The 25,361-nt window shown below is 36.5% G+C and overlaps 2 protein-coding genes across 7 annotated transcripts in view; both read left to right on the plus strand.

The window, feature by feature from the left end:
* The window catches only part of LOC105234071 (protein still life, isoform SIF type 1), a 282,702-nt gene extending 259,257 nt beyond the window's left edge, over window positions 1-23,445 (plus strand). The window contains exon 16 of the mRNA XM_049457998.1: window positions 23,361-23,445. Coding sequence (XP_049313955.1) covers window positions 23,361-23,408 — 48 coding nt within the window. The 3' untranslated portion in view covers window positions 23,409-23,445. The remainder of the gene's footprint in view (window positions 1-23,360) is intronic.
* Window positions 1-25,361, plus strand: part of LOC105233520 (protein still life, isoforms C/SIF type 2) — a 326,314-nt gene that overhangs the window by 40,796 nt on the left and 260,157 nt on the right. The window lies entirely within an intron of this gene.

Below are 25,361 nucleotides of genomic sequence, written 5' to 3' on the forward strand. Positions count from 1 at the left end.
CCAATGTCACATTATCATTCAGTAAAAGTAGTGGCACATCTAGAGTTGAAAAATATCTATCTGTCGTTATATTCCGTCCTTCGGACCCACTAGATCTAACACTACCGCTTGGCTTGGTTTTCGCTGCGGTTGATCAGCTGCTGAGTTTTTTTCCAAATATATTTGAAAATTTAGACAAAATTTTTCACGCATATCCGCAGCTATCCATGCCTTTATCTCGTATTTACTTGGCATGTAAATTAAGAAAGGGCATCTGCCTCTTAAAGGAATTAAACGCTCAACGATTGTTACATTTTCATACGGAACAAATAGTTGAGGTAAGTCAGCTACCCATTTCGCGTATAAGTCCCTGATTGTTGAAAGTTTAGCGTACATTTTACTCGTATAAGCTCTGCTATTGTCTCTGTTAACGAACCTCAGCACACGACTTATTTCCAAAGACATAAAGTAAGTGACATTACAGCACGAAATATTAGTCAACAATAGACTTCAGCTCAAATACTGCGAAGGCTTTCTTCGTGCAATCGATATGGTCTGTAATTGTGTATATCATGGTACCTCCTAAAATCAGACTGGCTAAAAATCTTGCCAATTGTATTTCATCCATTGGTTAAATACTCTCCAATAAAAATTTAGCGGCCTCGATGTTGATGAATTCTAAAATATTTTTTTATTTGCGGTGTAAAGCACCTGTCCACTGATTTTTTTATATTTCATATTCCTTGTTGCATATACTGCAACCCCGGGGTGTCGTCAAATCATATTTTCTGTTCTGGCTGTAGTGCTATTGGTTGCAGTCTGATCTGTTGACCACTCAATGTCCTTATCCTTTGAAAAGTACACAAACCGTTTTGTTCTTCTTATATCAGCTTCAGCAATACTTTCTTCTTCATCCCCAGCAATGTATTGATCTGAAGATTCGCCATCTGACAATTCTTTCAATACATTCTCATCGTCCTCAACATCATTTTACTCCTCAATGTTCACGTCGTTCATTATTGTCTACTGTATTTGGCTTTCTGCCAAAGGAAAAGTTCTCTGAATGAGTTAATAGTCCATTGAAATCAAATAGAACTAGACATCAACACAATCAAAATACTCATAGATCGGTTTACAAAATCTTCAATGTCTGTCTTCTTACACAAAATTAAATAACGCATGCCAAATTTCGTGAATATATGTTGTCAAATGAAAAAGTTTTTCATAGAAGCACATGATCACAATGGGTCAGTGGAGGGCAGCTATATGCTACAGTGGCGTATAAGATTTCAAATCGATATCTCAAAAACTATGGTACTAATTCACGTATATACGGGTAGCCAGACGAACGTGAGTAAACGACTCGTCAAGCTGATCATTTATATTTATATATATTATATTTTGCGGGATATCAAATGTTTCTTAACATCATGGCAAAATAGTGATGAAATACTACATATATTATACTTATATAGTATTTTGATGAAATTTTTTTCAAGGAGCGAGAATAAGTTTATACTTCATACACCTATTCAGGTCTTAAAACTTCTACCTCTCTCTATCCAACTCTTACGCTCTATCATAGCTAAGTCGTCGTATAACTTCAGATGTCGGCTACACAGTAAGTTGGAACGATCAACTTGAGTTTTAACGGGTAAATAACTTATTTTTGAGTATCACCAAGCACCCTTTATGTTCAATTTTTATTTTCATTAGCCACAATAAGTATTATTTTAATAAAAAAAAAATTCCAAAATTTAAGAATAAAAATATTTTTTAAATTATTTACCATAATTAGAAAGAAAAACTGCGTGCTAAGAAACCCTATTAAAGTAGCTAGGGCCTTGAGCCTGGTTCTACAAAATTGCTAGGCAATCTAGAATCAGGTGTTCTGGAATTTCCGGTTCCATGTCGTAAAACTGGCAGTTTATGCAAAATACTATGCCCAAGTTGGGCAAATGCTTTCTCAGCCTGCAGTGGCCTGTTTAGAATGCGACATGGAGACGGAATTTGTCTTGGGAGAGGTCGATCATATCTCTGTACCTAGCATAGTTATAAGCTCGCAGTAGAGGTTTGGCGTGGCGTATTCCTGCTGCCTGCTGCCAGAGCCTCTATGCCTCGGCACCCAGCTGAGGTGTACCCGACTGCAAACAGAACAAACATTAACCAAAATGTGTTGGATCGACCCATTTGGGATGTTGTGCTCTTCTGCTAACTCATTGATAACAACAAGACGGTTCTGATGCATTGAGGATATCACCGAATCAAAACAAAACAATTCAACCCTTTTTCCATTGAAGAATCCGGGCCGAGAAACTCAAATGAAATTTGATTTTTATAAGCATTTAATGGTTCCTCCAACAGCTGCCACAAATCAATTTTTATATACGAAATTTTTTCCTCGCTCTGGCAACACTGATTGCGGTCAAAGGCATAAATGTGCCAGCACTTTCTAAAACTTTCCGCCACCGCGGCCACCCAAGAGCCTTGCAAGCCGCAGCTCTATACATCAGCCACTGCAGCGCTGACACCGTTGGCGGCCACTTCCGCTTCAAGTCCAAACCAAACGCCGCCAATCAGTTCGGTTCAATGCAATGCGATGCATTATTTACTTTGAAGCTTCATTATTTCGCTGACTGTTGAACGCTTCCGTTGCACGTCAAGCTGTGCAGAGAGCGGAAGCGGCAGCGAGTATAAACTGCAGAGCGCATGAGAAGGAGAGTGAGGAAGGGAGCGTAAGCAATTGCAAGAGTTTGAAAGTTCGTTTGTGTAAACACGCCCACAACAAAAACAAAAAGAAACACAAAACTTTATTGCGCTGCAGTCATATTTGAAACTTTGAATTGCACGGAAACGGAAATGAAAATATTACATAATATCCGCTGATTTGCAAATGTGGCGACGGCAACACAATTTCGATAGCGGCATTAACTTCCTGCATAATTTCGAGGTTATTTGTGGGAGAGTGCGGGAAACAACGCGAGTTTTTTTTTTTTTAGAGAAAATGTGTATGTGTGTGTTTGGAGTTAACTAAGTGTGTTGACTACCCAAAAATTAACCTAAAAAATTTCAACAAATCTTTGCCTCCAAAATGTATTTCGCTCCATTTGCTGTGGATTTTCCCAGTCACCTTCATCACAACAGTGGCAACAGTTCGCAAACAATCAGCAACAACACTCACTCACTATACCCACGAGTTGCCACCAAAGCCAATAAAATGTCATAACAAGCAGCAACATGGCGTCGCCTTTTGTCAACTGTCCGCAGCTAGTTAACAATTTTTCAATTTGGGGACACATCCATTTTCCAGCGCCAGGTTTTTGGCGACACTCAACAGCTAATTTCGTTCAAAAATTAAGTTAGGACACACACACACACCCACACATATGCACTTAATTTCTAAATGTCGAACGATGGCACCCACGGCGCCCAGCGCAGCGGTTACAGCATAACCGTTAATAGTTACGTATGCGTGTGTGTGTGTGTGTGAGCTTCGTGCCGAACGACAAAGTTGCCAACTTCAATAAAGGAAAAGTTTATCGGACAGCAGCCACGAAGTTTTTTGGCAGCACAACAATAGCTGCCACCTGCTGTGGCAGCGCACGAACTCACTGTAGATAAATTCGGCGCAATATATGCGAACACATACACATATACATATATGTATGTAAGTTGGGTTTTATAACATAGCAGTGTCTGAGCATACATTTCCGCTCCAACTTTTGTTAGTCCAATTTGGCGGCGCACGGTGACCAAACCAAACAAGATCGAGGGAAAAATAGAAAACGAAAAAATCGAGAAAAAATTTGGAAATCGAGAAAAAAATTGAAAAATCCGGAAAAAAAAATTGAAAATCGAGTATAAAAGAAAATCGAAGAAGTGCCAAAAAATTACGAAAATCGAGAAAAAAAGAGAAAATCGAAAAATGTTTTTTTGAATTCTTTGCTGGTTTTTTATACCCTGGCCGGAATATATTAAACTTGCCATGAAGCTTGTAGCACCCATAAGGTAACGTCAGAGATCCTACAACGTATACATATATTGTCACCTAAATTGCAAAACAACGTATCATCAAAAAATTCGAAATTGAGTTTTTTATTGCTTACGATTCACTACAACACATTAGATATATTTAGCATAAACATTTTGGCTTCCGCTGAGAGATATAACCAATTTATAACCGATATATAACCAATAATATAACCATTTTATAACCAAAACTCAAATTTTTTTCAATATTAGTGGTTTCTATTATATCGTTTTTCGCATAAAATTTTCGGCTTCCGCTGACAAATATAACCAATATATAAGTAATACATAACCAATATTATAACCAAATCACAATTTTTATTGTTTTTTCAATATTAGTGGTTTCTATTATATCGTTTTTCGCATAAAATTTTCGGCTTCCGCTGACAAATATAACAATATATAAGTAATACATAACCAATATTATAACCATTTTATAACCAAAGCTCAAATTTTTTTCAATATTAGTGGGATTTCTATTATAAAATTTTTCGCATCAAATTTTCGGCTTGGGCTGACAAATATAACCAATGCATAACCAATATTATAACCATTTTATAACCAAAACTCAAATTTTTTTCAATATTAGTGGGGTTTTTATTAAATCGTTTTTCCTTCGTCTGTAAACTTATGAAAAGTAATGTTACGTTATTTTGCATTTTAGGTGACGATATGGTATGTAAGACGATTTAGCAACACCGTCTGTCCATCTGTATAAATAACAACCAGTTTCTCAATTTTTGTGAGGTTGATCTGAAATTTTTGATTTGAGAAAATATTTTCACGAAATTTTACAAGGAATATTTTCCAAAAATTTTTGGATTTTCGTGGATATTAACGGTATTTTGTTTAGGTGCAACCGAAGTTAACATGTTTATTTTTTTTTATTTTTTGCTGCACCTTTTTCTACTTTTTGTTTACTTTTTTCTCCTTTTTTGGTGTACTCTTTTTTTCATTTCTCTCTTATTTTTTGGCGTGCTGTCCAAAACCCATTCGATTTTGCCAAACAACGTCGAACGCTGCCAATGCCAGTGACAGCTAAGCGCAAGTTTGCCGCGCAATATGCAACATTTTGCAGCAACAAAAATAATAAATAATTGTTGCAACAATAGCAACTGACAATCGGAAGTCCGCAATCAGTCCTTGGTGAAATTTCTATTGAAATGTTGTGTGAATTGTTGGCGCAGCTCACAGTTTCCTAAATGCCTGTACAGACCAAAATATATAGACATGCATCCACCCATAAATATCGCTGGAATTTGATACATTTTTTGCCATACAGAGAGCCGGCAGACAGTAAATTTGTCAAAACAAGAAAATTTCATATCTTTTCGCTAAATTCACCACATGATTTTAACACGCGATTTTTCACTGCTGAGTTAGTTTAGGAGAAGCGTTTTAGATTCTGCAGGTTTTATTATATAAGGGGATCCATTTCGAGAGGGAAAAGTAGGGAATACCTTTTTAAAGAGTAGAAGCTTTACATTTATTTGGGAATGTTTATTATAATTCTAAATACATTCTTTGGCATTTATTTTTTGAAAATTAAATTTTTGAAATGTTGGCCGCGGCTACATCTTAGATGGTCCATCCATTGATTCCAATTTTCAATCACTCGTTCGAGCATTTCAACTGGTAACTGGCGAATATATACATATGCCATAATGATAAGCCTCTTTTGGGATAGCCGTCAGAGCCTTTAAAAATATTAATAGAGTGAAATTGTAAAGTTGCACCAAAGAAAACTTCACATTTTGGAATCACTTTCGTGCTCTCAGCACTTTTCATGCGAAATTTTTATCGAGAATGAAATCTCATGAACTTTGCAAGGTCAGCATCGGTCTTAATGGGTTTAATTTTTCGTCTTCTTTTATTAATCACAATTATTAAAACGGATTGGAGTAGATGGATGCGGTGGTCATATGTAAATTTGCTGGTAACTCATTTCGAAAATTCTGTGGTGGAAATGTGCTATAGTTCCAAAGTCTTTTGAGTTGGTGTTTCCACGAAATGGAAAATTTCGCAGCAAACCAGTTTTCGAAATAGCTTGTGTTTTTAAATTTTAGGGTGGTTCATACGTAATTTTACAAAAGAGAATTTTAAATGTTAAGTAAAGTCAAGCTCACGTACATTCGTACTTCCCAAATAGACGAGATCTCTCCGTTTTCTCACACTAACCAAGAAATGAATTTCTTAAGAAAAATACTAACTGTATTGTTAGCAATGAAGTTGATGTGAGCAAAGCCTATGCTCGAGCTCTCTTACATTTATTTTTATGTATGTTAATGTATTTACATATATGTATTTATGTAGTTTCGGTAATGCTATCACTGGGCAGTTCAGTGCTGACCCAAAGCTATACACAATTGGCTTTCATAATGCTATTCATCTCTTTAGAAACGCGCTCCATTTAGATAATAAACTCAGTAAAATTAAAAAATATATATATATTCTGTAGTGAAGTGTACATCTCGCATCTAATTCATAAATATTCTGGCAGAAGAAACGCTTTTAAGAGAGAATGAAAAGTCAGCAAAAAGACTTTGGGTGCTTTATGGGAGTTTTATTTATTATAATTTTTTTCTCTGCCGTTTAGTAAATCTAAGACAACATATAATTTTCTAGATTCACATAATGAAACGACAAGTTTTCAGCTACTCAACTCTATATTAAGAATTTTCTGAAATAGAATCGATATCTTTTAAAAGTAGTTCTTAATCTAGAATTCGAACCACGCCATTTTGAACTAGTTTCAGACTAGACTAAAAAGAAGATTTTCAGAAAAGAATAATATAACATTTTAAAAGGAGTTCCCAATATAAAAATTGAACTAGTACATTTTGAACTAGTCCATTTTGAACTAGTTACGGATTAGGTTTATTATAAGATTTTCAGAAAAATAATAATAAATTTCTTTTAAAAAGAATTCCCGATTTGAACTAGTCCATTTTGAACTAGTTACAGATTGATCTGATTATACGATTTTCAGTTTAAAAGTAGTTCCCAATATAAAGTTCGAACTACTCCATTTTTAAGTAGTTTTAGACTAGACTGATTATAAGTTTTTGAGAAAAATTTAATTTTTTTAAGGTTATGTACATAATTAAGTTTTACCTTCCAAAAAACTTTCAAAAAATTTTTGAAAAAATTTTCACACGAAAAATTTAAGAAAAAAATAAAAATAATTTCGTCTTTTTTGATACACCCCACAAGTGCGTTTCTCAGAACATAAAATTGTATAAAAATATAAGTATATGTTTTTATTTTTGATGAGTCAGTTTGCATGGCAGCTAATTTCCGAAAATTTAATCACTTCAAACAATTTCAAATTGACAATTTTTTTAAATCCAACTATAAAAAATATTAATTTAAAAATTTAACTTTAAAATAATTTAAAAAATATTCATTCAAAATTTTCGAAACAGACCTTCAAAAAAATTATGCTCTTGTAAAAATTCTATCCTTTATTTTCAAAAAAAAGTGCCACCCTCATATTTAAAGCTACACAGAGCTTGATTGGTTTTTAGATTTTTCGCCACTTTTTGCCATGCCACTAAATCATTTTCTGTTTTTTGTTTTTTTTTAGAGCTGCCGCGATTTATTCGCGCTTCAGAGCGACCGCAAACGTGCCACTTAAGCGTAGCCTTTTCAAACATTCACAATTTATACATCAATACACATATACATACATACATATGTATATACCGAACACGTACCATATATAAATGCGCATGCATATATTCACAGCTATTTCCCATTTCGTCTGATGTGGTCTTTTGGCATTGCCCACGTGCAGCTTCAAACACATACACTTGAACACATATGTAAAGGGTGATTTTTTAAGAGCCTGATAACTTTTTTTAAAAAAAAAACGCATAAAATTTGCAAAATCTCATCGGTTCTTTATTTGAAACGTTAGATTGGTTCATGACATTTACTTTTTGAAGATAATTTCATTTAAATGTTGACCGCGGCTGCGTCTTAGGTGGTCCATTCGGAAAGTCCAATTTTGGGCAACTTTTTCGAGCATTTCGGCCGGAATAGCCCGAATTTCTTCGGAAATGTTGTCTTCCAAAGCTGGAATAGTTGCTGGCTTATTTCTGTAGACTTTAGACTTGACGTAGCCCCACAAAAAATAGTCTAAAGGCGTTAAATCGCATGATCTTGGTGGCCAACTTACGGGTCCATTTCTTGAGATGAATTGTTGTCCGAAGTTTTCCCTCAAAATGGCCATAGAATCGCGAGCTGTGTGGCATGTAGCGCCATCTTGTTGAAACCACATGTCAACCAAGTTCAGTTCTTCCATTTTTGGCAACAAAAAGTTTGTTAGCATCGAACGATAGCGATCGCCATTCACCGTAACGTTGCGTCCAACAGCATCTTTGAAAAAATACGGTCCAATGATTCCACCAGCGTACAAACCACACCAAACAGTGCATTTTTCGGGATGCATGGGCAGTTCTTGAACGGCTTCTGGTTGCTCTTCACCCCAAATGCGGCAATTTTGCTTATTTACGTAGCCATTCAACCAGAAATGAGCCTCATCGCTGAACAAAATTTGTCGGACGTAAAGCGCGAAACACATTTCGAACCGAACACTGATTTTGGTAATAAAATTCAATGATTTGCAAGCGTTGCTCGTTAGTAAGTCTATCCATGATGAAATGTCAAAGCATACTGAGCATCTTTCTCTTTGACACCATGTCTAAAATCCCACGTGATCTGTCAAATACTAATGCATGAAAATCCTAACCTCAAAAAAATCACCCGTTATATGTAGATATGTGTGTAAGTGTGGTTGAGTGTAGCCTTGTAGTTAGTTGTAAGTGTACGGGCGTATCTGATCGCTCACAAATTCTCTCGCGTTGTGGCTTTTGCCCGACATTTCCATAATGCCATTGTAGAAATTTAGAGCTTTTTCCCGCCTCCATTTGCAAATGCAACGTTATAGCTCCTCATACAACAGCTACCGCAGCACATGTATGCGCGTGTGTGTATTTATGTGTTTTTGCATATTTCGTTTTCAACAGAGACACGTCTGTGGCAAGCACATCTGCATATTGAATTTTCTAGATATGAATTTTTTCGGTTTACATAACAGCGCAGCATTCAAAATTTTCAACAGCAGCCAGCAACTCTTTCCCTTTTTTTGTTGCCGCTCTTGTTGTTGTTTATATGGTATTTTCGGGAGCAGTAAGCGCAGCGTAAGCGGGGCTTCTCTTCATACGCTAACATTCCGTAGCGAAACAATTTCGTATTGAATACTAAGTATGAGCTAAAGTTGTGGGTACATATGCATATATGATAGTGGATATTGGCACAAAATTATTAAGTTGTGTGTGTATATGTATCTGCGTGTATGAATGTATGTGCTTGTGGTCCAAGTGCGCTGCGGAGTTGGTTTTAGTTAAAGGAAAGTTTGAATTTGTTCGTTAAAGTGGTTTGATGTTAGTTGTTTTGACTGTAGTGCTGACTCATAGTTTTGTAACTAGTTGGGAACTAGTCCACTTTTATTTATTGCCTTTTGGAAATTTTTGGTAAAATATTTTTTTTTTTGTTTAGAAACACATTATAAAATTGATTTGCCGCATACATCTTTTTGTAACTAGTTGTGGACTAGTCTTTTGTTTTTTTTTTCAAAAGTGTAAAAAAAAGTTTTTTTTGTAAAAAGACATTGCAAAGTTGATTGGTATAAATTTAAGGTGTTTACCTACATACATTCATAACTCAGTATATTCATAAGTACATTATTGTTACGGGTATCCTTACACTGAAAGCTTACTACGGTTTGGGTTATAATCTGTACTGTGCTTGTGTTATGCTTTGAAAAAATATATTTTAATTAAAACTCAAACATTTCGTGCCAATTTTAAATAAATTTTCGCACTGGTTCCGGACTAGTCCATTTAGAAAAAAAATTTTGAAGCATTTTTCAAGGAATTTACAACGTTGCAGTTAAACGAAAAATTGTTTTTATTATACTCGTCCAATTTGAACTAGTTTCGGAGTAGTTATGGGCTGCTTCTGAACTAGTCCATTTTAGCAATAGAAAATTTTTTTCTTTAACCAGATATCTTTTTAAAATTTGGCGTGGATTATTTTCAAAGTCACTGCTATAATCTCCGAAAAAATTCTTCAGATCAGAATACTATAGCGTATAGCTGTCATACAAACTGACCTATCAAAATCAAAACTTAGTATGGAAAACTTCTTCATTTGACAAGATGTCTTCCCGGAACTTCGCGTGGATTTTTGCCCAAGTCACTGCTACAGTCTTCTAAGAAATTATTCGGATCGAGTTACTATAGCATATAGCTCTCATACAAACTGACCCATGAAAATCACGAAAAGTATCTTTTTTACCCTTTTTACTGAAAGAATTTCACCTATAAAGCAGATTATAGCTTCTTTTGCGGGCGAAGTTAATATGTATCCTCATTTTTCCGATTTTCAATTCTCAAAAATGTATGTATTCTCTCTCAAATATAATTAATCATGAATTTGTTACTAGCCTGCAACCAGTCATATAAGGAAAACTCTTTCAAATTTCACCACCACCTCAGAGTTATTCAAATATTTCATATAATACCACTTTAGTTCGTGAATAAAGAATAATAGTCCACAAAATATGCTTCATAAATATATGACTACACCACGTTCACCAGAAATTGTGCTTCGTTGGCATCAAAGTGATGGCGTGTTGCATGCTCAATGCATTTATTTGCATTTTTACTTCAAGGAATATGCTCCTCACAGGGATATAAGTAATTTCTAGCATGTTTCGATTATAAGGACAACAGCGAGGATTAGCCTGCATGCATGTGATTCTGTCTATCTCCATGTACATATATGTATGTATGTAGAGGGTGAGCATTTTAAATGCATGCTCCTTTGGTGAGAACAAGTACGAAATGCAAATTAAATGCAAACAAATGTTTTATGAAAATATTTGTTTATTAAGTATTGCTTATTGCATAAGGAATTCATATGCTCACGCACACACAAACACTTGACATATAGTAAATAAAAACAAAACATGCTTCGGTATGCAGAATGTTCGTGTAATGCAAATAAAATTTTATTGGCCAATAAAAATTTACATGGCTGTAAGAACTTTTCGATAAGCAGACGAATTTAAATAGAATATTTTTGTTGTTGTTAAAGATTACTAAAAATATAGGTGGGTAAAATACGAGATTATAATAGCATATTGCTGGAGGTACTATTGAAGCTCCAGCTTCATTGTTTAGTAAAGAATAGCATCTGATCATATTTGATCCGGATTGTATGTACATTGTCATCTCTTTTGCCATCTCCTGGAGGACCTCCGAAGACAGATGTTTGTTGGTGAGGAAGATTTTGCTGCTGAAAATTATTCGAAATAAAAAAGCCAAAAGAAATATTATTCCTATAAATAAGTTTATAAATATATCTGAAAGGGTTATTCAGAAATTGTCATTGGATCGGCTCAGCAGATTTTTTGAAATTCAAAAGTGGATATAACCCTTTAATTGCTTATGACAAAAGATCAATTTGAATTTTAGATTTGTATAAGCAAAAACCGGCGATTTTGAACCATCTATGGGAGAAGTGCATTCAGTTTTCAAAAAAAATATCAAAGTTTTTTTCAAAGCCAAGAAACATGTTTTTCACACAAAGAGCGTTCTCTGCTTGTTCACATTCACAGAATGTTCTTTGACTGCATCAATGTCAAAAGAAACTGGCTCTATGCAACTTCCAGCCGCTCCGTACGCCTTTGAACATTTCCAATTTGCAAATATGTACATACATTTGTATAAATAAAAGAACCAGGTTTTGGACCGTGTAAATAAGGAAATGTTAGTAGCATTTAGTTTTCGAAGAAAATCTTCATAAAAAATTGTTTCAAAACTTTTTTTCAAAACCTTTTATTTAAACTTTTTATTTAAAACTTATTTTCAAAACTTTTTTCAAAACTTGTTTTCAAAACTTTTTTATTCAAGATTTTTTCAAAACGTTTTTCAATTTTTCTTTTTCAAATCTTTTTTTAAACGTTTCTTTAACTTTTTTTTCAAAACTTGTTTGCAAAACTTTTTTTCAAAACGCCTTTTTAACTCTTTTAAAAAATTTTTTATTTAAGATTTTTTTCATTTCAAGTTTTTTTTTATTTCAAAACGTTTTTAAACTTTTCTTTCCAAAACCATTTTTTCAAAACTTGTCCCAAAACTTGTTTTTTGGAACTTTTTTTCGAAACTTTTTTTCAAAACTGTTTTATTCAAGATTTTTTTCAAAACGTTTTTCAAATTTTTTTCAAATCTTTTTTTTAACGTTTATTTATCTTTTTTCAAAACCTGTTTTCAAAACTTTTTTTTCAAAACACCTTCTTAACTCTTTTAAAAATTTTTTTATTAAAGATTTTTTTCAAAACGTTTTTCAAAATATTATTTCAAAACTTTTTACAAAACTTTTTTTTGTACTTTTTTTAACTTTTTTAATCAATATTTTTTTTTCAAATTTTTTTTCAAATTTTTTTCAAATCTTTTTTTTAACGTTTCTTTAACTTTTTTTCAAAATTTTTAAACTTTTTCTTTCAAAATTTGTTCAACTTTTTTTTTAAAACCTTTTTAAAACTTTTCTTTCCAAAATTATTTTTTCACAACTTTTTTCAAATATCAATAAATTAATTTTTTATAAAAAGTAGTTTCGGTGCTTGTTCCTTTGCACTCTTCCACTCTATCAATGTCAAAAGAAGCCTGCCATATGCAGGCAACTTCCAGCCGCTCCGTACGCCTTTGAACATATCCAGTTTGAAAAGAAATATATTTTCAATGACACACATTCACAGAGTCCTTCACACACACACATGCAGCTGGTACTCCGATGAACACTTGTGTCAGTCACTTCAAATAAACCAGAGCACGCGCTAATTAAAAAGTGAAACTGAAAGGCAACTTGATAGCTAATTCGCGAGCTGAAACGCGAACAAGAAGAGTAAGAGCTGCGCTGTTGCATGAAGCGCGGCGAAAAAAAAGGAAAAAAGTGCATCATCGCATACTCCACCAACCGTGAAAGTAGAATAACAGTTTGATTGGCAGCATTGCTAGCCAATATCAATAGCCAACAACAACAACTAACACAAAACAGATAAAATAAGACAACGAAAAAATCGCGGCAAAACAGAGCGGCATTGATTGCACCAGCAGTCATCACAACAACAGCAATAACAACAACAGCAGCAGTAGCAGCAAACAGCTACGTAAGAGGCCGACCGACTGCAGATTGCACAACAATCATGTATGTAGTGTTTATTGCTTCCGGTCAATGGATTGCACACTTTGTAAGCAACGTTAAGCTGGATTTCTGCTGCCAATGCTGCGGTGATTTTTTACGCAATCTTCTGCCATTCGCCCTGCCCGCTTCCCGCTCCCCTTCCTTCTATTGCCTCGCTTTGGTCTCGTCTAATACTGCGCCCCAATTCAGTTGCGTTGTAAGCGCTTCTCTAGCGCACCGAAATTCCTGCGATCAGTACATACTCGCCGACTATAAAAGTGGCGCGAGGGGCTGCGGCATGCAAGCTCAGTTGTAGTAGACAAAATTTCTTTGAAAAGCCGATTTTGCGCTAGCGAGTCCGCATAGTTGTTGTTCTTATTGTTGTTTTGTGCCGATTGCGCTTGTAATTGCTGTAAATATACTCGCATTGCTCTGTATCTATAGAGGCTACAAAGAAAAGCTGCACCGTTAGTTATACGATACGGTTACGTAAGGTTGTATGTAAGCACTCGCTTGGCTAATAGAACACTGTGGCATCCAATCCCTTTATCTAACAGTGAGGCTGAACTCAGCTGGACAATGCCTTTTTGGGTGAATTTCTTTATTTCAACTCTGCTTTTTTGGGGTTTCCCTCGTACTGTTCCATTCCGCTCGCTTAACGAAATCTAGAAAAAACCGCTATTGGGTTACAATTGATTTTTTTTTTTTTATGGGAAATTGAACATTGATAATGCAATAAAATTTTTCGATTTTGAGTTCCTTATATCTTTAAGTTTATATGAAAGCATAGTATTGTAAGGAAGACGTTTCGTCTTCTCTGAGTTCTTCAATCCATCAATCTACTAACCTTGAAGAGAAAATGAGATTCTCACAGTCATAAATTGACTAAACCTAGAACTTAGCTAATTATTATCCAAAGCGAATTCCGAATTTTTCGGATATGGTGGCGTTGACAATTTTCCTTGCTATTTTCGCAAAGATATCTTGTAAAAAAAAAACAACAAAAGTCTTTTGATCACCACTTTTTACCATTCATAAATAAAAACGTTTCCATACAACAATTTGATTTTGATCGGTCTTTTTCCGTCCGATCCGTTCATAATCTCAAATAAATTATGCTTTCTCGTCTGTTGCAGAGCAGATCTAACAGAGGCAGGTCTTCCTCTTCCTCTGCTACCTCCGGGGGGTACTGCATCGAATATTATCAGGGCTGGAGTATTCTCATCGATACGGAGGACCATAAATCAACCGCAGAACTTTTCTCTTGAAAGCTCTTAACTCCGACTCAACAGGTGTTGTCATCATACATGCCTCTGCAGGATATAAAAGCTGATAAAAATTGTATCTTCTCTATTAAGCTCGAATTATTTTATCCAAAAGTAGATTGAAAAAGTCGAACGATAGGGAGTCACCTTGTCTGAAGCCTCGTTTGATATCGAACGGCATGGAGAAGGCCTCCCCGATTCTGATAGAGCTTTTATTGTTGCTCAACGTCAGTTTACACAGCGGTAATAGTTTTGCGGGGATACCAAATTCAGACATCGCGACAAAAAGGTAGCTCTTTTTCGTGCTGCCACAAACAGCTTTGAAATCGACGAAAAGGTGGTGAGTGTCGATTCTCTTTTCTCGGGTCTCTTTCAAGATATGGCACATAGTGAATATCGGGTAAGTTGTTGATTTTCCAGGATAAAGCCACGCTGATAAGATCTCAAACAGTTTGTAGACGGTGGGCTTTAACCTTTCACTCTACACGCACGATAGAATCTTATATACGATATTAAGGTTGCTTATCCCACTGTAGTTGGCAGATCGTTGGGTCTCCCTTTTTGTGGATTGGGCAGAGCACACTTAAATTCCAATCATCGGACATGCTTTCGTCCGATCATATTGTACAAAGAAACTGATGCATGCTCCTTATCAGTTCTTCGCCGCCGTGTTTGAATAGCTCGGCCGTCTGCTCCGTTGTCATCGATTGGGGATTCGGGTTTGCCTTCGCCTGGCGTTGTACTTTCACTGCCATTCAGAAAGCTGGAGAAGTGTTTCCTCCATAATTTTAGTATGCTCTGGGCTTTTGTCACCAGATTACCGTTGGGAGTTCTACAAGAGTATGCTCCGGTCTTGACACCTTTGGTTAGCCGCCACATTTTCTCGGCGAATTTTCGAGCATAACCCCTGTTGGGGTATATCCATGTTGTATATCCATTCCTAATGTTTGGAAATACGCCTAGCAGCGTCCATTTTGAATTTCTGTGGAAAGGAGATCCATCTCTGGAAATGATAATATCGCCGGTACAACAAAGTTATTTTTGGCTTCAATTCCCTCTGAATACAAACTAATCCTTATAATTGCGAAAGAAAAAGCCAGCTTCCATCAGCAATCTTCCCAGCTGTCACCTCTGACGTCAGTGTCTACCACTTCTTAAAATATTTCATCTTCCTGTGTTGACACTTCTTGCCACCTTTTCATCACAACCACCCACATATCGAAACGGAAGTTATTTTTATCGCACTACTCAATCAGAGAAGACAACTAACAACACCACACTCATAAATGCAATCCACCAGCTTTGCCAACACAAGCGCGTGTTGTTGTACTTTGACAAATTGCGGCTCAGATTTCACTGATTTACATTTGCCGTGTCTAAATATAACGGTCTATGTAATTATCGAAATGGCCGCAGGGCAATCGCTACCGAAACGCTCAAGCGACGGCGCATAAATTTCGTATATTACAACAAACATCAAGTAAGCGATTTTTCAAAATAACAAAGGAAAGCAGAATAAGAAGAAGAAGCGCAAAGAGCAGCGATTTTCAGCAGCGAAGTGAGCGTAATTTCGGGCATAAATTTGTAAATATTTGCCCTGCCATGGTCTGAGAAGTTAAATCGTCCGTTAATGCCCTGAAAATGGCGCGTCGCTTCGTGTTTGTTTTTATTGTAGTGATAAGTATTCGAAATATTAATTTCAAGCCACCGCTACAAGCACATAGAAATAAAAGGCCATTATTTACTTTTGCAATATTTTCCGGTATTTATAGCGTGATTCTCATTCAGTTGCAGAATATACATACATATATAAGATAAATATATATATTTATATATCATACTTATATGTATATAATTCATGGATTGCTTGCAGCTTTTCAAAATCCAGTAAATGTTTAATGTTGCCACATAGTTTGTTTTTTGTTTATTTATGCTGCAAAGTGGCATATATTTTTTATGCCTTCTGCTCTTCTGTTTGTCTACGCGCAATATTTCATTGAAATATATTGCAGTCATTTGGGTGGCGTAAATTTGTTAAACGTGTTGGAGATGTAATCGTTGAAAAAGCTTAAGCATCGATTAAAATACAATAAATTTTGATAACCCACGCCTTTTATTTTGGCAAACAAAATACAGTTGAGAACAATTTATGCCCAAAGATATGTACATATATATTTACATTGTGGCAAAAAAGTACGACAACGCATAATATTTATTACTCATAAAAATTTATTTTGTCGCCTTTAAAGTAATCCTCAGCAGATGTATTACACTAATGACAACGATTTTTCCGCTGAAAAACTTTTCATAAGCACTCTTTAGGATGCCCTTCAGCTCCATCACCGAATTTTGTTTTATCTCGTCAATCGACTAAAAACGGGTCCCACGGAGCGCCAATTTCAGTTTCGGGAACAAGAAAAATTAACACGCAGAAAAATCTGGCGAATTCGATAATTGATCAATGGTATTCATTGCGTTTTTGGCTTTACATTCTGTCACTAGCATCGTGTGAAATCCATGAATTGTTCTTCCACAAGTCTGGCCATTGTTCTTACGCAAACTCCTCAACACGGCCAAATAAAACTTCTTATAGACTGTCTGTTCTTCCAGAATAAATTCATGATGCACCAATCCCCGAATATCGAAAGATTTTGAACGCCTTTGGCGTGTTTTTTTTCGGCTCTCTTTTTCCCATTCATTTTGATAATTAATAACTTGTTTGCATGTCAAACTCATCAACCCATGTCTCAGCGGCAATTATAATGCTCTCCGTGAATGTGGGATCGTAGTTCGCACAATCAAGCGTATCCAAAGAGATCTGTTTACGGTACTCTTTTTGAAAAAGGTTCAGCTTCATCGGGACGGCTCCTCTCTTCGCGTGTTATACTCAAAATATTCACCAAAATTATTTGAACGAACTCGCGCGAGGTGTCGAGCTCTCTTGCCATCTCTCTAGCACTTGCCTAACGATTTTCAAGCACCGTTGCCTTTACTTTTGTATTATTTTTAACGGTTGAACAGGTCGAAGGCCGTACAGAACGAAGCATGTCTTTAACAATCTCTCGACCATCTTAGAAGGCCTTGTACCACTCGTAGTCTAGTGTTTTTTTTAAACTGAATATCAGTTGGTGATTTGTTTTTGAAATATCATTTATCCGGAGAATTAAGTTACCTTTTCCGATATTTTTTTGTTACACTATATCATTAAATTTAACATATTGTACCCCATGTAAGTCTATAAATCCAAATTACCAAACATTCCGCATATATTTTGGTTCCAACGCTATTTATAAGATGTCTTTATGATCGGAAAATTTGTTTACTTCTTTTAATAAGAGATCTAAATATATCCTCAAGCCAACGATGCTGTGGACAGTTCCACAAATTATGAGCATTGTCTTTGCTTTTATTGAAAATAATAAGCCGTAAAAGCTCTGGTACATATATAAAGATTTTGTCCGAATATGTCCTTAGATTTCTTTGAAATTTCACTCAAATGGCTTGAGCTCTTTTTAAAATTATATCGCAAACATTTTCTCAGCAATTTTTATATATATACATATTCATACGAGAAGTTGGGATTGTAGTCAAAAATTTAACAAAGAAAGTGTATTATTCAGTTGTGGATGGGTTTTTCTCACTACGAATCAGTCATGTCATTATTTACTTGATTTTGCTTGACCTCTGTACCACAAAACTATCAACTGACTCGAACTAACTATCATTTGACTTAGTTGGTTGTGAACCACTTGATTTTAGCAGAGACTTCAACCAAGCCGAGACATCCAGAAATTGTATATGTTAATATGACAGCATAAAAATTCTCTAAATAGTTTTGAGACTGCATCCTAGTTGCGTAAACATGCTCAAACACAAATGCGGATATGTTCCGGGTATGTAAATTACGATCATAAATATAGGTACGTAGTTTTGAAAAGTTGCGGAAGCTTATCAAGCCACGTGGTACTGTCCAACCCTTATCACTTTAATTAAAGAACGAAGCGAATGAAACTAGAAAAGCTGAATATCAAGGGAATACTAAGCTAGGTTAGGACTATCTTGTAATGAGTCATGCATAGTTCGGATGTGGTCTTTGGCAGTGGCAGAAGGACTGCCGTTTCGTAGTTCATGAGAAGTAGTCATTCTGCAGGATGCCAGCGCTTGACACGAGTTGTTAGTGGGTGCTACGGACCTTACTTCCTTGTGTTTGTTTTCAGATCAAAACGGTACACCATACTTACCAAACTCTATTAATCATTGTCATCGATGCTTTTGTGACCTGGTACCCAGTAGCAATAAAGGCAACATAAAAGACGTTCGCACCAACTCCGTCCTCCATTTTCGAGCATTTTCGCATTTTTACTGTGCGGTCAACTGTCGAACCATTAGGCTAATCATCTCTTTCTAAGCTTACTCAACATCTTTTTTTTTTTCAATTGAAAAATTTGATCACGTAGTCGGTGCCTGCCTAACTTTCTAACGTTACTCAAAAACTCCAATTGAAAATTTGGATCATGTAGCTAGTTAAAACCATCCTCTGGAATATGTGCGAAAGTTCTATATGCAAATTCTCCAGCCTCAGTTCTGGTTCCGCCGATTTATTCGCTGTCTTCGGCGAAGAGATCTATAGACGGCAGATTAAATACTAATTGAAGAGCCACCGTTGGAGTGATTCTCAGAGCATAGCGAAACGAAGCGCTGAACAAGCCACCTTTCCAGAGACGCAAAACTCGTGGACTTATAACGGTTTTGGCAATATTGGAAGTTCTCACGACTGATAGCCAAAATTATCACACCAAAAACCAATTTCAACTGCCGCTACTCGTACTTAGTTCAAAAGGGGTAAAAAACGAGCATCGTTTAGTTAGAGTAACTTATGTTGAAACCGTTTTTAAAAACGTTTTATAAAAAAAAACTCTAGACTTTTTAGATGCCAGGAATCAGAATTATATTTAGAAAAAAAGGTTTAAAACTCTACAAAAACTAATTTGAAGCACAAGCTTGAACTCTCACTTCAATGAACCGCTAATTGCGGCAGCAACCTTAACCTAACCTCAAAGTGAGCAAAAACAAATACAAACACAGCTAAATTAATCAGTTTTAATGGAAATTTATGTGCATGGCATTAGCTAATTAATTAATTTATTGACGCTAGTCGGAAGACGGCTGATTGCGCAATGCCATGGCGACGTTAAAAATCAGCGACCTAGAAATAAATCAAAAGCGGGTTTCAACGGAGGAAGGGTTTTCAGACAAGAAGCCCACATAGCGTTGGAAAAATGAAAGTTAAAATAATAAAATGTGATTCTGAAAAATATGCATTAATTCATTTACAACTTAAGCTCTACCGTTTTTCTTTTTCTGCCTTGAAAACATAAAAGGACTGTGCTTCACTCCATTTCTGCCACGCTCTTGACAGATTGCCGTTCTCTTGACGTGTAGCCGCAGGGCGCATAGAGGAGAGAGAGTAAACGGAAAAAAAGTTGAAGAGACATCTATATACACACGAGCGTAATTGCTTGCATATTAAATTGATTAATAGTGTCCCACAAAGAGCGCCCAATTCTCCTCCGCACGAAAGCAGAAACAGAAAACGTTACTAAGCTGTCGAAGCGGACGACCAGCAATGGACTCGCCTATGCAAGCGAAAGGGTTCTGCAAAGGCGTTGCACACTTTTTGTGTCGCCCAATCAGTTTCTTCGCAGTTCGGTTTACAATAAATTGCTTATTACGCCTGCGGTGCTCCGAGAGCCAAATGAAATAAAATAAAATGGAATTCAGCTACGGTTAACGCTTTGATTGATTGAATTATAAGCGTATTTGGTGCAACGTGTGTAAGCCAAGGCGCAACTCAACTGCGAGACACATCCTGCTGACACGTCCCTTTGCTTTGCCCGCCTCCAGCTGCTTGAATATGTATGTGAGAACCTCCAGCATCTTCAGCACTTCCTTAATTCGTGTTTGCTTTCGTAGCTCGAAAGTAAAAAAGACGCTAAGAAAACACTGAAGCAAGAAACTCTTTGTTTACGCTTGTCCTCTTGCTCGCCACCTTCTAGTCGTGCATGCCCAACAGGCAGACATCCGCATCCAATTTGCTACACTTTCATAATTGAATTGTTGGCAGATATTGATGTTTGTTCTTTCCCTTTGCCACAACACTTCGGTAATAATAAACGAATGCACGTCCTGCGAACGCTCGCGTGGCATATTGCATGTGCGTACACGCGACAGACAGTTCATTTATTCACCTCATTCTTAGCCTGTCCGACTCTCGGTCTATCTCTCTGTCTATCATAGTGTGGCCATTACTATGTGTGCCGTCGCCCGGTCACTCATCTGCTTGCAACACTGTTTGCTCTTCACCTTCCACACCTCTCACTCCCTTAATGATCACGCCATGCTCGCTGTCTGTCCAGCTGTCAGTTGGACTTGTTGTCAACTTCGTGTTGCCTGTCAACTCGCTCGGGGATCGATGACTTGACGTGGCGCTGCGTGCTTACATATGCCCGCATATGTCGGTGTTATGTTATGCAAGCTTGCTGGTGTCGGCATGTGTAAGCACCGGGAATACTGGGAATTTTAATTTTACAATATTTAACATATCAGAATTATAGCCAATAGAAATAATTGGATATTCAGCGCTCGTCTGCCCCATGGGGAGAGCGTAGACAGCCAAGCTGTCAAGTAATGACAGGGTGTTGGTCTTCTGCTTGCTTTCAACATTGCCAATATTTGATTAAGCGGTAGGTGGTAGTGCTGACAGACAGTGATGGCAAAGGTGTGCAATATGGCACGGTAGAGTCTATGTATTTTGCTAATATAGAGTAGTTGAAAGTATATTTAGTATATTTAGTAACACTTTCAACTAGCGTGTGCGTGGCAACTGCTTTCTTACGACGCGATAAGTTTGTCTGACGATTTTGACCATGGAAGAAATGGAAGAAAGTATCTACTTCAAATTTTGTGTTTCAAATGGAATCACACTTCATAAGCACAGACACCGCTTACGTGGTTATAGTAAAGCCAGGTCCTTCTCCACCTGGTATCTCAATAAAAATGGAGGTCTTTCTCTACCTCTGCTTCCCCCGGTGGGCACTATGTCGAATATATTCAGGGCTTGAGTGTTTTCATCCCTTCGGATGACAAGACCTTGCCAGTGTAGCCATTGTCTCTTAATTCGCTGAACTATGTGAATATCGTCATATATCCCATACAGCTCATGATTCCATCGAGTGAGAAATTTGCCGTGGCCAATGCGCAAAGAACCATAAATCTTTCGCAGAACCTTTCTCTCGAAAACTCGTAATGTCGACTTGTCAGATGTTATTACTTATCAGATGATATTATTATGTATCGTCCATGTCTTTGCACCATATAGCAAGACGGAGATTATGAATGAGTTATAGGCTTTGGAATTAACTTCTCAATTGCCTGCTCAGTCTGAATAGAATTTGTTGGCAAGACCTATTCTGCGTTGGATATCGAGTTATTTGTTGGTGTTAATGCTGGTTCCTAGATAGACGAAATTATTCACGACTTCGAAGTTATGACTGCCAACAGTGACGTGGGATCCAAGTCGCGAGTGCGACGACTGTTTGTTTAATGACAGGAAATATTTCGTTTTGTCCTCGTTTACAACTAGACCCATTTACCAAGGCTTACGTTATTGTTGGTGTTAATGAAGATTATACCTTCTGTATTCAGATCAGCAGCTCGAATAGGGGGTCGTCTTGTCTGAAAGCGTTTGGTATCAACGGCTCGGAGAGGTCTTTCCTGATCCTGACGGAGCTTTTGGTATTTCTCAACGTCAGTTTACATAGCCGTTTTAGTTTTGCTGGGATACCAAATTCAGACATCCGTCATCCAATCACTTTATTGATGGTGGGCTTTAATCTTTTCCTCAATTCGCTCGAAAGAACCTTATATACGATGTTGAGGAGGCTTATCCCACGGTAGTTGGCGCAGATTGTGTGGTCTCTCTTTTTGATGAATTTGGCGGCAGAACACACTTAAATTCCAATCGTCGTCATTCGTCCGACCATATTTTACAAAGAAGCTGATGCATGCTTCTTGATATTTACTTCAGCTTATTCGCAAAGTTCGAAGTAAGTATGGCAGCCGAGATGCTTCAACCTTAGTCTGGCGAAAGCGGAACAGTTGAAGAGAAAGTATCTAGATGTTTCCAACTTTTACAAGTTACGTCGTCAAAAATCTTTAGCCTCTCCGCATGATTGAGTGTTCAATTGAGCCATCTATCATCTGTCATTGTGGGCATATGAAGCTGACGAAGAGCTGGTAGTTCCATAAACATTCTATATTCCATTCTGGATCAGAAGGTTTTCGCAAGTTCACAAGTGCTGCTTAATTCATGCTGATTAAGTTGAGTGAAATATTTGCTCGAGCTTAATTTTCTCTAACACCTGAAGTAGCTGGATATAGTTTCGACCTCCCTTAGTATCCTTAAATCAAATATTTACTATTATGAGCATAAAATAGTAAGACTTTGTTCATGGTTTTCAAATTTTTAATTTATTCTTCAAAATCTATGGCATCCCCCTCAAAGTAATCGCCCTTTAAATTAAAAAGTCTTACTATTTTTCGCCCACAGTAGTAAGTAATGATTTTCGTTATTCAGATTGACTTACATATGTATGTATGCATATTGCGATATTTATGTGAGATACTTGGACATATTTCCCCGGCTTTTATTCATAAAAATAGCTGAAGTTTGCTATCTTCGGCTGCCGCGGTTATTTTAAAACAAAATTTGAAAATTCAATTTTGTTTTCTTATAAAATAAACTCATCTAATTAACTTATCTTTATCTTTTCGTTGCAGGTATGTGAAAAATCCTTTCGCTGCTCTTTATTGGGGTTCGAACCGTAGATGGTTTGTATGTTAGTAACACAATTTTGGTAAAATATCAAAGTATGTTTTTAAGAAAGATTTTGATATAATTCAAGGTATTTTTTTAAAGATTTAGCTGCTGTAAAGACCAGTTAAGATACCTATTTTCAGCCTTATCTACTAATAATCTCCAACCTTTCGTAGACAGAAGATTTAATTAAAATATTTTACCCCTTAAAAGCATATATTAACTTTATGTCGCAGTAAATTACATAATTTTATACTAACTCGTTTATTACATCCACCACGAACAAAGCACTAACTGACTAAGTAAGTTAAGATGGAATTAAATAATTCTCTAATATAATAACTATTCCACGAAGCTTATGAAATTGCGCATGTAACATCGTAGCCCTACCAACCCCCCACTGTAAAGGCAGGGCGCTGGCACACAGCGGGTGTTGTGCATCGGAAAAGAAATCACATTTTACGGTAAAAACGACGCTGCCAAAGGATTAGCAACCTTGCTCGCTTTTTTCTGGCGTTTTTGCTTTTTTTTGCAAGCATTGTACTTGAGTTCATAACTGGGCCAAAGGTGGTGTGTGACCCTCATATTAAAGCTTATTGTGCGAGTCAATCTTTTTCATTACGAAAATGACAATGCGAGACCGAGTACCGAGTACCGACAACCGTAAAGGCCGCCTTGCGCGAGAGAAAGCTTTCAGTTGAGAGTGTGCGGGTGGTTGGAGCGTGTATTGCTTTTTTTTTTATTTTGCTTAATTTTCTTGCATTTCGCTTTATTATTATCACTTTTTGTTTGCCTTTGTTGCTTCAGCATCCCAAATACATAATGTTAGCTAAATGAATTAATGAGCAACAGTATATTACGACACTCAGTGCTTTTGTAGTTCACTGCGGCAACGATGACCAACATTACTCACCCGCGCACAGTGTTCAACCGCTGCTGTTCGGAGCTGTAAGGCGACTTTGTTTTTGTTTTAAAAGTAAGAAAAAGTTGGAAAAAAGTGTCCAAACAAAAAAGGCGTAACAAAGAAGTTAAGACAAATTGGAATAATTAGAAGGGCGGTACTGCAAGCATTAGGAAAATGACACAGGGGGTTAAAGGAAAAATTGTTTATGAAGAAAAGACATATTTATGGGGTGGAGAATATGGGAGTAAATTAGTATGAAAACCTCTTTAAATACATTTGTTGCCTACTAATTTTTGTGTAGCTTATTGCCTAATAACATTTTCTCCAGCAATTTTTATTTTTTTCTATTGCTAAAGTGAATCAAAATTCCCAAGGATCGGGTTCAGTATTAGATATTTTAATTTTGTGTGGGTAGTTCCTAGCTTGGCTTCGAACATACTTGTAGAAAATCCCTTCCAAGTATACTATACCATGAGCCAGTAAGATTTTTCTTACTCATCTTTAATAACGTAGACACCGGCAAGATTTTTCATAAGATTCAAATTTCACGGGATTTTTCGAATTTTGTAATGTTCTGTTCAGCTCGGCCCTTGAAAGTCGTAGGACGGAAGTTGAAAAACGAACGATTTTCACTGTCAAAAGTGCGTCCTACCACTGTCTCAGAAGCAAAATAATAGTATTTTTAGACCAACTGCCCATTTGCAAACCCGTAGGCCAGAATTGCGATTTACAGTCCAAAAATGTCATAAGTAGTACAGATTGCTTTCGAAATTTTTATGAGCTTCTAGTTCAAAGCAAGTCCGAACTATTTTGAACTTAAGTCTGCTGGTTAAAGTGAAGGACTGTCAGTGCTTTCAAACTGCTTACTGTGATTAGCCAAGTAGAGAGCTATCTACATATAGGCCACGAGTCGATCGTGAGGTAAACTATGGAACAAGTATGTTATAGGAGTCTTAAGTTAGGTAAGTGCTGAGATGTTTCGGAAAGTCTAGATTGACTGGTCCCAAAAAAATGATGAGTGTCGAAAATGAAAAACACTCTGGTATTTCAATATAAAAAG

This window comes from Bactrocera dorsalis, chromosome 5, assembly GCF_023373825.1.
Source record: "Bactrocera dorsalis isolate Fly_Bdor chromosome 5, ASM2337382v1, whole genome shotgun sequence".
NCBI classification, from domain to species: Eukaryota; Metazoa; Arthropoda; class Insecta; order Diptera; family Tephritidae; genus Bactrocera; species Bactrocera dorsalis.